Source organism: Protopterus annectens, chromosome 8.part0, assembly GCF_019279795.1.
Source record: "Protopterus annectens isolate FY-2018-M chromosome 8.part0, PAN1.0, whole genome shotgun sequence".
Lineage (NCBI taxonomy): Eukaryota > Metazoa > Chordata > Ceratodontiformes > Protopteridae > Protopterus > Protopterus annectens.
The window spans coordinates 925,092,188-925,107,984 of NC_056741.1; the positions used below are offsets into that span (position 1 = coordinate 925,092,188).

Consider the following 15,797-nt stretch of genomic DNA (forward strand, 5'->3'; position numbering starts at 1 on the left):
CTTGACCCATACTTGTAAGCTGTTCTGGCGCACTGTGTGAAAAATATAGTGTTTTAAAATGTGTAAAATATAATGGATGGATATTAGCCCAATACGAAGGATGTTTCAACATAGAGATTCAGATTGTAGAAAATGCATAATATAGCAGACCATAACAATCTATCTCTTTCAAAGGTAGTCTGACTTTAATTGTCTAGCTCCCAATATATGACATCTAGTATATGTGGGACTGAACTTATAATCTCGTCTATTGTTCTTATCCACTTTAGGAGTGTCTTCCCTCTTACACCTACACTCTTCACAAGACTGTATAACTGCAAATATTGTCACGATGGGAGATTAGTATTCTGATGTTGGAATCTGTGAAACACATTGCTTTAAAGCCCTTATTATTAGCTCAAATAAGGTCATACCAATATATCACATTTTTGTAAAACCACTTCCACCATAAACAGGCTGATTATTGATGCAAACCCTAATATTCATCCAAATGCAATCGCACGGATTTAAACCAGTGTGCAGTAACCCAGTCCCTGACCAAATATCAGCTGAAGATAGTGTATAGACCCCCTGGTCCCAAATTTTCATCTTCTCTTTTAGGGACAATCTGTGTTGTTCCCACCTGATTAAATATATCCCTGGAAAAACCCATAATTGTATAGGTATGGTGGATGCTGCAGTACACCTGACTAAACTGGAGGCATTTGTATATCTATCCCAGTCGGACAGACTTAAGCCTCCATATATTTTAATGGACATTATATTTTCCTGCTTATTCCTGGGTGTGATTTATTCAGTATATATAATAATATCATCTTTTCTAAATTCTGAAGAAGAAAATGGTGGGTTAGTTCTGCTCTATATCTAGATTTAAAAAAGCAATTTAAGGAGATAAACATTTAACAGCTGAGATATGAGCAAAGAAAGACAACTGAGGTCATGACCAGGAAAAAGTCATCTATGCTCTTTTTTAATCAGAATGTGCAATTGTCTAAGCTTTTATTGTGAAAATGAAAATGGACTTGAATACCTAAATATCTCTGAGAAGCAGCCTATTTAATCACAGATTTCTACAAGTCTTATTCCATAGGTTCATAGGTTTATACTAGGCTAATAACCACCACGGTGTTTACAAACCTAACCATGCCACCCAACCCAGTTTTGTCCCAGAGTTCCTTGTATACCTACATAGTGAAGTATGCTCATAAAGAGGTAGCTAAGGGTTATGTGGGGGGATATGTTAGTTGAGGATTAATTTACATACTGTCAACCTCTGTCCCTCAGAGACATTGGGGCCAAACCAGAGGTGAATTTGCTATTTACTATCTAATGATCAAGGTTTCTTTTGAATACAGTCAAAGGTGAACTCTGCTTCATGTAGATAGGGAGCTTATTACATAACATGAGGATCCTTTGACACACATATTGATCCTTCCAACATGTTCAACTTATGTCACATGCAAAGTTCAGGTTCTTGGAGCTGTCTTGCAGATGTGCAAGAGATCCATCAGAGCTGGATCTGAGGGTGCCTTAAATGCTAGACATAGATCGCCTCTCAGTAACCTGTAGGAGATTGAGTAGAGAGATAGGACAGATATGATCTGGGTAGGACAGTGTATTCATACACTGGATTCTCCTTGAGGGGGTTCGAACTGTTGCACATGTCTGATTATGTCCATACCAAGGGGCTATATTGTGTTCAATGATGGGTTTGATAAGAGCTGAATAGAGTGGAACTATGACTCCCCTGGACCTGGATGCCATATCCTTGCTTATGAGTTGGGCAGCATAGAACGCTTTTCTTACTATCTTGACTATGTGTTGGTCAAATGCCAGATTACTATCTAGATATGTTCCCAGATCCCTAACTATCATGTCAATACTTAGGGGTGTTTTATCAATGAAGTAATTAGCGTGGGCTGATGATTTCCCAAAGGGCACTATAATGCATTTCTTTGCATTGCGTTTTAATCTGTGGCTGTCTCATAAGTCATTTGTTTGTGTTAACTTCTCTTGTATGATGTTGGTGTCATGGGGAAATTCTATGATACCTCCCAGTTTACAGTCATCTGCAAACTAGGTGAACCAGAGTCCTTTGACATTAGCCTTGACTTCCAAGAAGTAGGCGCCAAACAGAAGTAGGCCCAACACGGAGCCCTGGAGTACTCCTCTTGTGACCAGTCTCTTACTGCGGGTGGTGTCACTGATCCTCATGGCTTGCATCCTATCTATGAGATAGCTGGCAATTCATGTAAGGATTTATGTCAAATTATGGGTGTTTGCCAACAACACTTGAGGGGAATATTGTATTCAGCATCTGGGCCAGGTCACAGTAGGTGGTATGCACCATTTTCCCCTCATCAACAGCCATGGTGACCTTTTCAATGAGTCTTCCAGGTTAAATAGGCAAGACCTTCCATTAACAAAGCCAAACTGGGATGGGTCCAGTGTCTGTAAATTGCCACTGTTCTTGGTGATCATTTCCATAATAATTCATTCCATGGCTTTGCATATTAGACTTATCAGACTGTTGGGTCTGTAGTTCCCAGCGTCAGTTAATAGTCCACCCTTATGAGGAGGGATAACCATTGCAGCTCTCCATTCATCTTGCACATAACCTGTTTTAATGCTGTAGGTGGAGTGACTGAAGTGATCCTGCTAGATCATTTATTAGGACATTTAGGAGGTAACCAGGGATATTGTTGGGGACATTGAAGAAGTACTTTTGGCTTAGCGAGCTCCTCCAGGACCTGGTCCTTGTTGTACATCTTAACCTGTTAGTGGCAGAAAAATGGGGGAACAAATTTCCAAAAATAGTGGCAGATTTTAAATATTGTTTTTATAAACTTAGAAAGTTGCTAGAATAACAGGATTTGTATTAACATGCATTTTATGTAGGATATAAAGTCTTAAAATCAAATGTCTGTCATTATTTAGTGACTTCAGTTGTTAGTGATTTGCCAAAAAAAAAATCACAAATTTTATAAGTAACAGACCAAAAATATGAGAGAAAACTCTGGACATTCTGTGAAAATCTAGACAGTTGAGAGGCATACTCCTTGTTGATAGTTTAGGCAGATATGTTAGAAGGAATTTCACGGGGGTGGGGGTGAAGTTAGAGCTAAATTTCTCAGCCAGTAGATTTTGCTATGTCACCCTGGTTGTGAAGGTTGTGTCATCTACCACCAGTTCTGCACACTGCTGAGCATTACCTCTAAGGTCCCTGATATAGCTGAACAAGACCTTGTGATGATTGTCCTTAGCCTGGGAGACTGTCCTGATTTTGGAATTGGCCTTAGCTGGACTATATCAGACCTCTTAGTTTCTTGTTAAGTTGAATCAGAATTAACAGTTTGCATTTAAAGGAAAAAAATAGTTTTATGCAAGTTAACTGTTAATCTTGATAAGAGGCAACACTGATGGAATACTGCTAGCATCTCCAGAAGATAAAGTTGAGGGGTTTGTGACCCAATGTTTGCAGTTATCCTCAAACTAGAAATCAATAAAATTAGTATTGTCTTGTATTATGATACCACAGTGACCATAAGTCTCTCTGCTGTGGAAACTAACAGATTTGACAACCAGAACAAAGAGGTACAGGGATTATGACCACCCTTGTCTGATACTCTGAGAAAGCTCAAAGGGTTGTAATGCTGTATTATTGGTAATAACTCCAGTTACTGGGTGAGTATAAAGGACTTGACACCATGATATAAAGGACTCTGGAAAGCCCTTTTTAAGAGAGCTCCAAAGGAAATCCCTGTGCTGGGTATCAGATGCTTTGTTAAAATGTTTAAAGTCTGCACGTGTGAGTGTTTGAGTCTGTTTACTTACCTGCTGCAGATTATAAAATTATCTGAGCAATCTAGGAATTCCCTGAGTGTGTGCAAGAAAACCCTGTGTGTCATTAACTAACTTGGGTATCACCATTTCAATCCAGAAGGCCAAAGCTTTTTGCTTATACAGGTAAAAGTGAAATGTGTCTTAAAATTTTCCACTCTTTGGGGCCTCTGTTTGCCTTGGGAAATAGAACAATGTTATCAATTCTAATGATATTTAGTAACATATGATTATTTTTATGTATCTTAAAAACTTCAGGAAGAATAGGGGCTGATTCTTTATTAATAATTTTTAAAATAATTCAATGTGAGCCCCAGGTCTGGGTGGCCTTCCTGACAAATTAAGTGGCCTAATTGTTCATTTAGTCTCTTCTGCCATGAAGATCCAATATATGCAGCTGCTAATGTAGAGTAAGTGGAGGTCAAAGTATTGCCTGATTAAACTCCTGCCAGCATTGTTCAGGCATACATGGCTTTTTATAAAGAACCTGATAAAAACTTTTCATGTTTCGGTTGATTTCTTCTGACAAATGTATAGGGTGTCCCTCCTTATCCTCAATACATAAAATAGAAGAATGGATTTGCCTCCTCTCTTGCAGTCTTTGACCTAAAACTTAGAAGAACGAATCTGCCTAGCCCAATATAATAGCCATAGCTTTTCCTAGCATTACTACAGAAAAGAGTATTGTAATGCTTGGGCAGTCAAAGTGATCAAATTACCTAGAGCCAGTGTTTACAACACCAAGTGGCTAGCCCTTACACAACTCATGATACATTAGAACAGACATATAACTTTGATAAAAGAAGCCCAGGAGCTAAATAAAGCAGCAGCTTTGACTATGATAGGTAAAGTCCCATGCATTAATAGGTAGTACTCTCAGGTAGAAACTGAATTTGTTTTGTATTCAGGTATGCAGAATGCAAGCAGTTGAGGATTTTATTATTTGTCACATTATTTCATCTGCTGCATCTGAGAACATTATTGAAGGATGCATGTTTAAGAAATATGCTGTATACAAACTGTGCTGCATGGGAGAGCATAACAGTGCAGACCTTAACTGCATTTGACATGATATGTTATTTGGCAAGGGCATATTGACTACTAGCTACAAGTAAAACTAGAATAATCTTATGTTGTTACTAAATATTGCATACTACATATTGTCATTTGTTTCATAGGTGGTATCCAGTTTTCTTCTGAAAAACTATCACAGCAGGTGGGCCCAGGTTCAAAACCCAAGCTCTTCACTACAGAGGCAACAGTTAAGTAAGTTAAGGATGCTTGATTTTAAATTGGTAAAATCTGAGCTTAGCAAACTGGATTAAAATGAAAATAAACTGACCCTACAGATTGATGTTTGAATTCAAAGAATTCCATTCACATTATACTTTCCTTTTTTCTTGATTTCTATGCATTTGTGCCAATGTCATCTGTTGTTACTCAGTTTAAAAAGTCTTTTTACACAGTTTAAATAAAAATCCATGCAACATATCAGAGCAGGTTTATTTATTCTTTCAGTTCAAGTTTGTTGCATCAGAATCTTCAGTGAATGACTTAGAAAACATACATATATTATGATTACAGGAGATGTGTTTGCACAGGTTCAGGAGAAAAAAAAAACGTTCACAGTAGGAAGTTGTGTTACATGTTTTCTAAAAAGTGACTCGTATTTCATTGTGACCTCATTTCTAAACAAATGGCATGGAAATGAAAGAAATCTGTAAAACTGCTTTTTCAAGAAACACAAATTCACACAGTTTTCTTCAAACCCTTTCTTTTTATAAAAAAAAAATTACTCTTTCAAATATCAGCCAGCCGTGTTTGCATCAGTAACACGCCACTGAATCTGTTACTGATAATAATGAGTAATACATGAAGTTGTCATGACTGGTCAAAGCGCTGAGTACACTTCTGACAGCAATGAATAAAGCATGAAGTTGTCATAACTGGTAAAAGCACAGCAGTTAATGTCACATATTTTGATGACTGAAATGGAATTAAATGACCTTAAACTGTAATTTGAAAATGGATTAAATGTCCATTATTGTAAAAAATTAGAGTACATGAGTTTTGAAATGGCTGAGTTTAAGTGACCTTAATTTGTAATCAGTTATTTCTAGAGAACCTAAAGAAGCTGTCTTGCAGTTTAAATATGTTTAGTTCCCATTTTCTGAATATATCAAGAGTTAGAAAAATGCAAACTGCATTGAAATTATGTTTGGTTCAAAGTAAGGAATCAACTGTTATATGTTAAAACAATAGCTTGCTTTCAAGAACTCTTTTTAGTACCTTTTGATTATTCAAAGCTCCTTAAAAAAGAAACAGATGTAAACATAGTGCAATAATTAGTAGGTATCAGAGACTTTCAACATACAAACTCTTTTTACTAATTCATTGTTGCATTTAAAAGCTGGTTCTACATTTAGAAAAACATCAACTCTATATACTGCTTATCTGGCACAGTATGAAGGGTAAATAGCCATTTGATGGCTTATGGTTTGTTGGACAGTCTATCTCCTGAGATAAATGCTAAATAATTGTCATGCTTTGTAGTAGTGCTTGAAAGAAATGGGTAAACCTTGTTAGTGCCACCGAATTTATTATTAGAGCTATGGCTGGCTCTTAGCTGTTGTAGCTATCATTTGTTATTGGCACTGACTACTTTCAATTAGCAACTAGGTGAACAGGAAATAACGCCTAATGAAACTGCAGAATGATACTCCCATGACTAAAAAACAGCTAAGATGATGAAATATAGAGATTATTTAAGAAGCTTCACCAGTGTTATGACAACAGCAATGAATGAATTTTGCAAAGTAATTAAAAATGAATAATTTTACATGTAGAAAATCAAAATCTAATTAAAACACAGAACTGACTATGCTAAACCATATTTTTGTACAGTATTAGTGGACTGCAGTGCATTAAGAATGAAAACTGTAATGCTCGGAACTATCTCACACAGCTTTAAGCTCACTCTGATCATCTCACTTCGTAAGGTCCATACTCCCATATCAGGGTCTGATTTAAAGCCTATTGCTACTCTTTGTCCTCTCACTAAGACACTTGAAGAACAAAGCTTGGATTCCATTACTAAAAAATGATATAGTCACTGACAACTAACATGGTTTTAGACCAAAATGCAGACATTTACATGCTCACTATAAATCTGCTAACCAAATTTATAGCAAAGTGGACAGTGGACTTGTAAATGCAGCTGTATTCATGGACATGAAGATCACCTTCAAAATGAAGGACCAAGCATTGTTGCTTAACAAACTTGCAGCAACTGGCCTTTGTAATAAGGTTATATTCTGGTTTAATGACCACCAAATAGAAATACTTGGGATTTACACTAAACCTCATTTCACATTTACCTCTCACACTGAAATCATAAAAAGCAAAGTCATATTATGACGTTCCACATCAGGCAGATGGATTGCTGACACTACAGTGCAACATAAAGAGGGGGGATTTGCACTTCTGAGTGTGCCTTCCTTCAGATAAGAAGTTAAACGGAGATACCATCTGCTTGAGTTGGTGGTACTCGGGTGGATATGAAAGATCCCATGGCATCTATTGGAAAGAGCAGGGTATCTTTACTTAAACAAAAAAAAATATTTACAAAATATTTACTTATTTATATTTCTGTGCACTTCCTTCACTGTTATAAATTCACAGTTCTCTTATCTATCATACCACACTCCCTTTTCCATAACAGCTTTCTGATTTTATTCAATATTGTTGTCAAAATCCATTTTCCATTAATATAACATGACATCTTTTTATCCATTCTCTTAACTGATTTTTTGCTTCTATTCTTATAATGCCACTATTTAATCATAGCCATATTTATCATATTCACTTCTTTTTATTTTCAAAGAAGTTTTCTTTACATAACTTTTCCCATAATTTCTCTACTAATTTATATTTAAAAATGTTCAGTAGTTTCCTCTTCCACACAATATAAACATATTATTTGACATTTCATTTTATATGGCATGTTTTCTTTCACTGGTACTTTATTTATTATCAGTCTCCACAAAAAAATGTTGATGTTACTTTGTCATTACACCATTTATTTCTTATTTCTATAACTTTAATTTTTTCCTTCTGCTAGATTTTTCCATGATTTAACATAGTTATATTGCATTATTATATTTTTATACCATACTTTTCTCTCCTTTACCATCTCATCAGATTTAATTTTCTACATTAATATCTTTCCTTGATAACGTTTAATCTCTTCATTTATACATTCTTTTTCTCTTTTGATCCTTTTTACCATACTGCAAAATTTTGTCTTACTCACAATGTAAATATTTTTACAACTAATCTCTCATATCTTTTTAATTTATCTACTTTAACACTTTCAAATATAATGAAGCATACACCACTGGGTTAATTAGCTCTAAACCTCTTTCCTCTTTAATTAAATATAAAACTTTTATTTTTACTAGATTCAATCTAGAATCCTATATAAATGAAAATATATCTGCAATAGTTATTTTTCAAATATTGTTGGCAGCATAAATATATTTGATAAATATGCTATTTTCCCCAGTAATACTTAGTTTATCAAGTAAACATTTTCCCTCAGTGGTAACCTATATGGTTTTTTTCAGAGAAAAAAATTCTTTTAACTCTTCTATCCCATTGAAATCTACTTTCATTTTCATTCCCAAATTTTATACCTAACATCATTCATTGTAAAATATGTTGCCTAATCCTTTACTTTTATCTTTATCTGAAGTCATTCATATTGCTTCTAAACACTCATTTAGGCAAAATATTACTTTCTTCACCCAAGGCTTGCCTTTTGCAATTACTGAAATGTCATCTACTTATGTTAACAAAACTGGAATTCTTAACCCTTTGGGCATTATATTCCTAGCCTCCTTTATTTTACAATTTATTTCAAATACAATCACATTTACAACTAAAGCAAAACACATACAAATCATTGGGCATCCCTGTCTTATACCCCTCCGCATAGGTATCTCTTTATTTAACCAACAATTTACTAGAATGTTTACTTTATTATTGCTATAGGTGGACATACATAAATTCTTAATTTTCTCACGTATGTTGTATTCTTACATTACCATCCATAAAATGTCATGTCCTTTTGTAACAAATGTCTTATCAAGATCCTGTATCATAAGTTTAGCTTCTTCTCTTCTATTTATAATTCCATCCACAGTCATTAATAATTCTATATATACTCTCCTTAATACTTTCCATCTTAGTTTCAAATCTCTTCTGAATTATTTTCCTAAAGATCTTATAGTCATTTTTATTCACAATTTTTTAACTGACTTTTGTTTTTTTTTTATTTCAAATAAATTTGAGATTTTAGTACATGATTCTTTATACATAAAACCTTCATTTAGACATTCTTTCAAATATTTAAAAAATATTCTTTTTGACATTCCAATTAATTTGCATTCATTTATTTCATATCCTATTCCATCTGGTCCTGCAGAGAAATCTATATTTACTTTTCATAATACTTTGTCTAACTCATATAGAGTAATCTCATTTTCAAATTCTTTATTTTCTTACTCTAAATTTTTTTACTTACCATATTATTTTCAATTTCCTTTTTTCTATAAACATTTATTGTACACACTCTATTGCAGTATTCATAATTTGTTCCTTTTTTATATTTTTCCTTTTACATTTTTCTTTTCTTTCATTACACTACTATCTTCCTTTACTAATCTATGTAAATATGTCAATACTGCTTTTCTTTTCCCTTGCAAGACCTATCTTTGCCTGAATAATAATTCCTTACTTTTTCCTGATTTCTTCTTAATAATTATTTTTCTTTATCAAAATACCCTCTGTATTTATTTTCCAAATATTGTAATGAATCTTTATATGCTATCCTATACTTTTCTTTATCTACTTTTCTCACATCATACTGCCACTGTAAAAAAAAAAAAAAAAAAAAAAAATCATTTTTTTTAATATTTTCCCTTAAAAAGTCATCAACCAATCAGATGCATTTTAATAAAATTCTCTCATAGTAGTATAATCTTTCCATATTGTGTTATTAATCTCTTTCCTTCTTCATCCCATGTTTTCTCATATAACCTCTTTATTTGTTTGCCTTATATATATATATATATATATATATATATATATATATATATATATATATGTGTGTGTGTGTGTGTGTGTGTGTGTGTGTGTGTGTGTGTGAGTGTGTATTCCTTGATTTCCTTTATCTCTAGCCATATTGCTAGCTGATCAGTAAAACCTGCTTCAATTATCTCTCTCCCTCTCCTACAATTAATCCTGCTTATACTATGAAGTAATCTATTTCAGTTCTGGAAATATACCCTCTGTATGGCCATTATTTTTTATTCCAGGTAATTAAATTGCCACATCTCATAACTTCTAACATTTTTCTTAAATTATTTCCATTCTTTCTATACTTGTCTCTTAAATCACAATTGAAATACCCTGTCACAATGATATTCATATTTATCACTATATGGGCTAGAATCTGGTGAAATAAATGTTCCCTTTCTTTACACGAAACATAAGCATATATTGCTATAATTCTATATACTTGTTCTTTCCATTTTAACTCCAATAGTTAATCATACCATTCTTAATACAGTTATATCTAATATTTTCATTGTATTTCTATAAAATACAGCTTTCCATAGTATTTATCATTCCCTAGATTCCAAATTACCCCCCATATTTTTTTCTGTTTGTAACCTTTCTTCACTTGTTAAAGATCTTGAATGTTCTAATATGATTACATCTGCATCACATTTATTGCACCATTCAAAACCCTATCCTTCTTACTAGTTCTTAATACTGTTCACATTTACAGAAAGCACTCAAACTATTACTCTCCCTTTTTCTTAACTTTCTAGAAATTATAACTTTATTTTATTGTTTATTCATTTCCTTTCTTTTTTCTTTTATACTCATCCCTTTATATTTTCTTTTCCTATATTTTACTCTTTTACCAGTATAGTTCTTTCTTTTTCCTTTTACTACTTCCCATTTTATATCTTCCTCATAACTTCTTTCAGACCCTTTCTGTCTGCCCTCCTTTTTATTTCTTTATGTGTTTTCTTTATCTAAGTTATTTTCTACATCTCACTACTTTTAATGCTTCCTCTCTTTGCTCATTTTCTTCTCTTTTTTGTCACTTTTCTTAATATTTTTAGTTTTACAACCCATCTATAAAAGCCCATTTTGGTACATTTATAACTTTTCAGTTCATATTTTCCTGCAAAATGACCCAATTCTCCACAAAGTTTTCTTTTTATCATAGTTATATATCAGATTTCCTTCTTTTCCACATAAAAATGTTTTGGGTTGCTCCCAGTACTTTACCACACCCTTATTTCCTTCAACATTTATCATGCTTTGAATATGTTTAATTTTGGCCTTTTCTATCTCTAACACAATATTACTGTCCAATACACCAGTCCATAAACCCGTTTTATCATAAACCTTTGCAAAGTCCAGTGTTTCTTTACATAATTTTTTAAATGCCCTTTCAAAGTCTCTATTTCTACTTCTGTTCAAAATTGCAAATAAATCACCTGCTTTGTTTCCCTATTAAATGCTTTTATTAAGCAAGTTCCAATGATTGCAGTTCTTTTTCTTTTCACATTCTCCAAGAAAATTTTTGATTGCATAAACAGTCTAATGTATAATGTCACAAAATATCTCTTTGTATGAATAAATGCTCTTACCTCTTTACATCCAAAGGAACTACTAAGTTGTCCCAAAATTCATACCCATCCATTTCTTTTTCTTCTTTATTTTGAATCTTACACCCTCTTCTGCCTTTTTCTTTTACTCCCCTTGTATCTACTTTCACTTTTTCTGCATAGGATTTAATTTCTGTCTTACCATCATCCTTCAGAATGGACTCTGCTTCCTCTTTTTGTATTTAATCCATAATGTCTCCCCAGGAAACATCTCCTTTATTCTCTGGCTCACTCTGCATCTCCATCTCCTTCAATAAATCATCCTGTAACCCTCCCAACAGGAGTTTTTTTAATAACTCAAGCTTCACTAGCAGATTCTTCTTTTTCAAATTCTGCAAATAAGTTTTTCTGAAAAATGACTTCTGAATCTCATTGCTGCTCTCCACAGCACTGGTGTTCACCTCTGTGCCTTCCACATCTTTTCCTCATTGCACACCATCCTCCCAGCCAATAATGCACTAGGAATGATACGTGAATGTTCCAAAAAGTGTTGGGGAATTTCCCCAATGCCCTGGCCAAATTTCGTCTAGTAGAATAAATACCACCACGGTTCTCCCAAGAAAATAGGTTTCTAGATTAGTAGAACTAACTTGGTCAAAAAAGGATAAATGGCTAGACAAATAAATAAGTAAATAAATAAATAGAAAGTTTCCCATTAAATCTCAAACTTAGTAAAGTCCAGCTCAGTAGCTATCAGTATTCTCATACCCAGACTGTGATACACCCTTCTGAACATAGCACTTCTACCAACAATACCGCTCTGATCCAGAGTACTTGGAACAAAATTATTAGACCTGCTCACCTCAATAGTCATACAGAACACCCCTGCAGTACCATAGGTAAGTGCAACTGGCTTCCATTGCAAACCATTGCAGTACTGTTGGCAAATTCTTTAACCTTCAGATTATTCAGTGACAGCTACTCCCACCCGAAACTAAACACAATACTTTTCTAAGGCATAAAGCCTACACTCTCAAAAACACAGTTCAAATTCAACTCATTAGGTCCTCCTTTAAGCCATAAATTACTTGAGTTTTCTCTAAAATGGCTCCTACCTACTGAAATGTAGTTAGAGAGGAAGAAAAGAATTGCAACCTTCACATAGCAATCAAACAGAAATTTCAAGTCACGCCTTATTAAATGAAACAAATGTTTATGTTTTAGAGACATGGGGTAAAATTATAAAGGACAAGGGTTGGCATGTCAGTGCACCATAGTATCTTCTTCTTATACTTATAGGCAGCAAGTAGTAACCATGTTTATTTTACTTTGGAATTAAAGATTTTCATATATATATATATATATATATATATATATATACATATATATATGTCTCTCTTCTTCCTTTTATCTACTATGCTTGATCTTACATGCTTGAATTAATGCAAGATGGGTTGTTTATTTTGTTACTGTTTTATATGTAGCTTGAATACTCCTGACCTACTCTTGAGTAGTAGAAATGATGCACCATGTTTTACTTAATTATCTTTTTGTTGTGATATGGACAGGAAAAATTCTTGGCCCACTGCTGCTTCCTGGTTTTACAAATGCTGTATTGTTTGCTGCATAATTGATCTGCTTATTGCTATCTGTAATCATTTGTCTATTTTATTTGGCATTGATTAACTATGTTTGCCTTATGGCCCAGGTTGTTGGTAGAAGGGGTCTTTGGAGCAGTTTACATACTGTGTTAACACATTGAAATGAAATAATGGATGAAATAAATTTAAGCTTCTTAGTTACAAAAGGTGTTTTTCACCATAGCATGCAAACAAATAGACACATGCAATTCAGTGGTATTTCTGTTTCACTCTAAGGAAATTTTGATTAACATTTAGAAGGATCTGTGAAGTGATAAATGCTACCATATCTGTGAGTGGCATTTTTTTGGTTGACATTATAGTGTCCCAGTGTGTTTGCAGATTAGTTATTACCCCCCCCCCCCACCGATGGACTAAGCATTCCCTCGAGGCGTCATCTAATTCACATAGGGTGGGATCTTGCTTCTGAATGAAACACAAAGTAAGGTTCATCTGATGAATCTTTGCAATTATTTACAACAACATTGCCCTAGAATGGTGCTGACCACTGCTAGAAATCAGTCTGTGGCCCCTAACTAGTTCTTGTATTCCTCTGGTATTGTGATACGGGTCATGTATCCTTTATTTAAAGTGCCAAGAGCAAAGAACTGGACTTTGTTCACCTGTTCTTCACAGATCAGTGGACAACTTACTTTTCATTTAGTTATTTAAAAGTCAACTGCATATCAACAGTTTCCATGCTGACAGCATGACTGGTGCTTCTTGTGTGGTTTATGCATTTTCCCCATAATCCGTGTCCAAAATATCAGCTCTTTAGATCAAGGTCCACATTCTGGAAAACATTTTTGGCTCATTCATCTTCCTACTGGCCTGCTGCTGATGCATGTTGCCCTGAAGTAAAAATTCTCATCGGCTTCTTATTCATAAATTAAAATTAGTTGTTAGTTATACATATTCTGATGTTAAATAATAGATATTCTAAATTACATTAAACTTTTATTCAGAAACAATGTAACTGATGTCACATTTGTTGCTGCATGATTAACAGTTCTGTATGTAAAACAAAAATTGTAAATTGTATATTTTAACAAGATTTTGTCTCAGCTTTACCTTCTTTAATAGTTGCACAATTTATGCAATCCATTGGTTGACTAGAATATGGGATGCTGATATAAAATGGGTTTTTGATGCAAAATGCTTGATATTGTTTTGGATGATGACAAAAAAGTCTTGCAAATGTATTCTTTAATACAGAAATTACATTTCCAGAAGTGACTGAGACTATAAGGATAATATTCATTCATTGGTGTTGCAAATATATATCTTAATGTGGAAATTACTTTTGTCCTGATTTCCTTCCACAACCAACTTGACATTTTGATGACCATTATTGAATAACAGCCTTTAATCATTGAGTTAATTGATGAACCATACAATTTATTAGTCACAATATGAACACAACTTCAACATAACAGTTTAACAGCAGCAGTAGCATTTCCCACTTACCTCTGTCTCATCACCAAAATAAGCAGCATTACCCCAACTGCTTACTTACTCTGACTTTACCAGAAGTAGCATGCCACTCTCATTTGTATACCCAAAGCAGTACCTTGTATAATCCAACACATAACACCAGAGGGGGGAACAGAAGAGGGACATGCCATCCCACGTATAAAACTAAACTCCATCCACTAACATACAATAAAAAGGGGAGGGAGGACGGGCAGCAAGTTCAAGCCTAAAACTTATCTCCTTACCCTTCAGCTTATGCTTAAAACTTCCCTAACCCCTCCTCCTCCCCTTAGCTCACTTCCTCCCTAACTCCCCACCCTCTTAGCTTAACATTTCTCTGCCTGATTCTCTCACTTCTATAGCATCTCAGCACAAATGAGTTTGTTCCAAACTTCATTTGTCCTGATCTCCTTCCACAATAACACACAATTACATCAACTTGGTATTTTGATGACTTTTATTGAATAACATCCTTTAATCATTGAGTTAATTGATCAGCCATAAAATGTATTAATTACAATGTGAGCATAACTTTAACATAACAGTTTAATATCATCAGTGTCTCCCACTCACCTATGTCTCATCACCAAAATAAGCAGCATTACCCCAACCACTCACTGAAGTTGGGTGACACTACCCACTTCCATGCACAAACTAAGACCTTGTATAACCCTACAAATAACACCAGAGGTGGAACAGAAGAGGGACATGCCAACCCCTCTTCTCCGCCTACCAGCCTGACATAGGGTGTTTGCTCCCCTCCTATACTACAACTCCTTTACCAGACTTTCAAAAACAATGTCAGGTAAACGTTGAATAAATCCAACCACCACTCACTCAAATGTACCCCATCTCTCCTAAATAACACCTGGTCCCTATCATCAATGTCCGTATGACCAATAGTGAAAATAACACACCCAAGATCCATAAAACTACACACATTCCTTCAAACCAGATGAGGTACCACTTAGGACCACACAATACTCATGTCAGGAAACTTACTGCTCAAATTAGCACCTGAAAAACTACCTCCCATTTTGGACTAGCACCTAAATTGTTGCCTGTTAAATGAACAAGTAAAACATGTGAAATCTCGATTGAGAACATACTTTTACAAACTCACCCTTGAGCTGCAACCACCTGAAGCCTCTGACAC

General features: G+C 34.4%; 1 protein-coding gene across 1 annotated transcript in view; it reads left to right on the plus strand.

The window, feature by feature from the left end:
- NPHS1 (NPHS1 adhesion molecule, nephrin) overlaps positions 1–15,797 on the plus strand; it is a 1,231,105-nt gene that overhangs the window by 152,773 nt on the left and 1,062,535 nt on the right. The window contains exon 3 of the mRNA XM_044079328.1: positions 5,019–5,106. Within this exon, the coding sequence (XP_043935263.1) occupies positions 5,019–5,106 (88 nt within the window). The remainder of the gene's footprint in view (positions 1–5,018; positions 5,107–15,797) is intronic.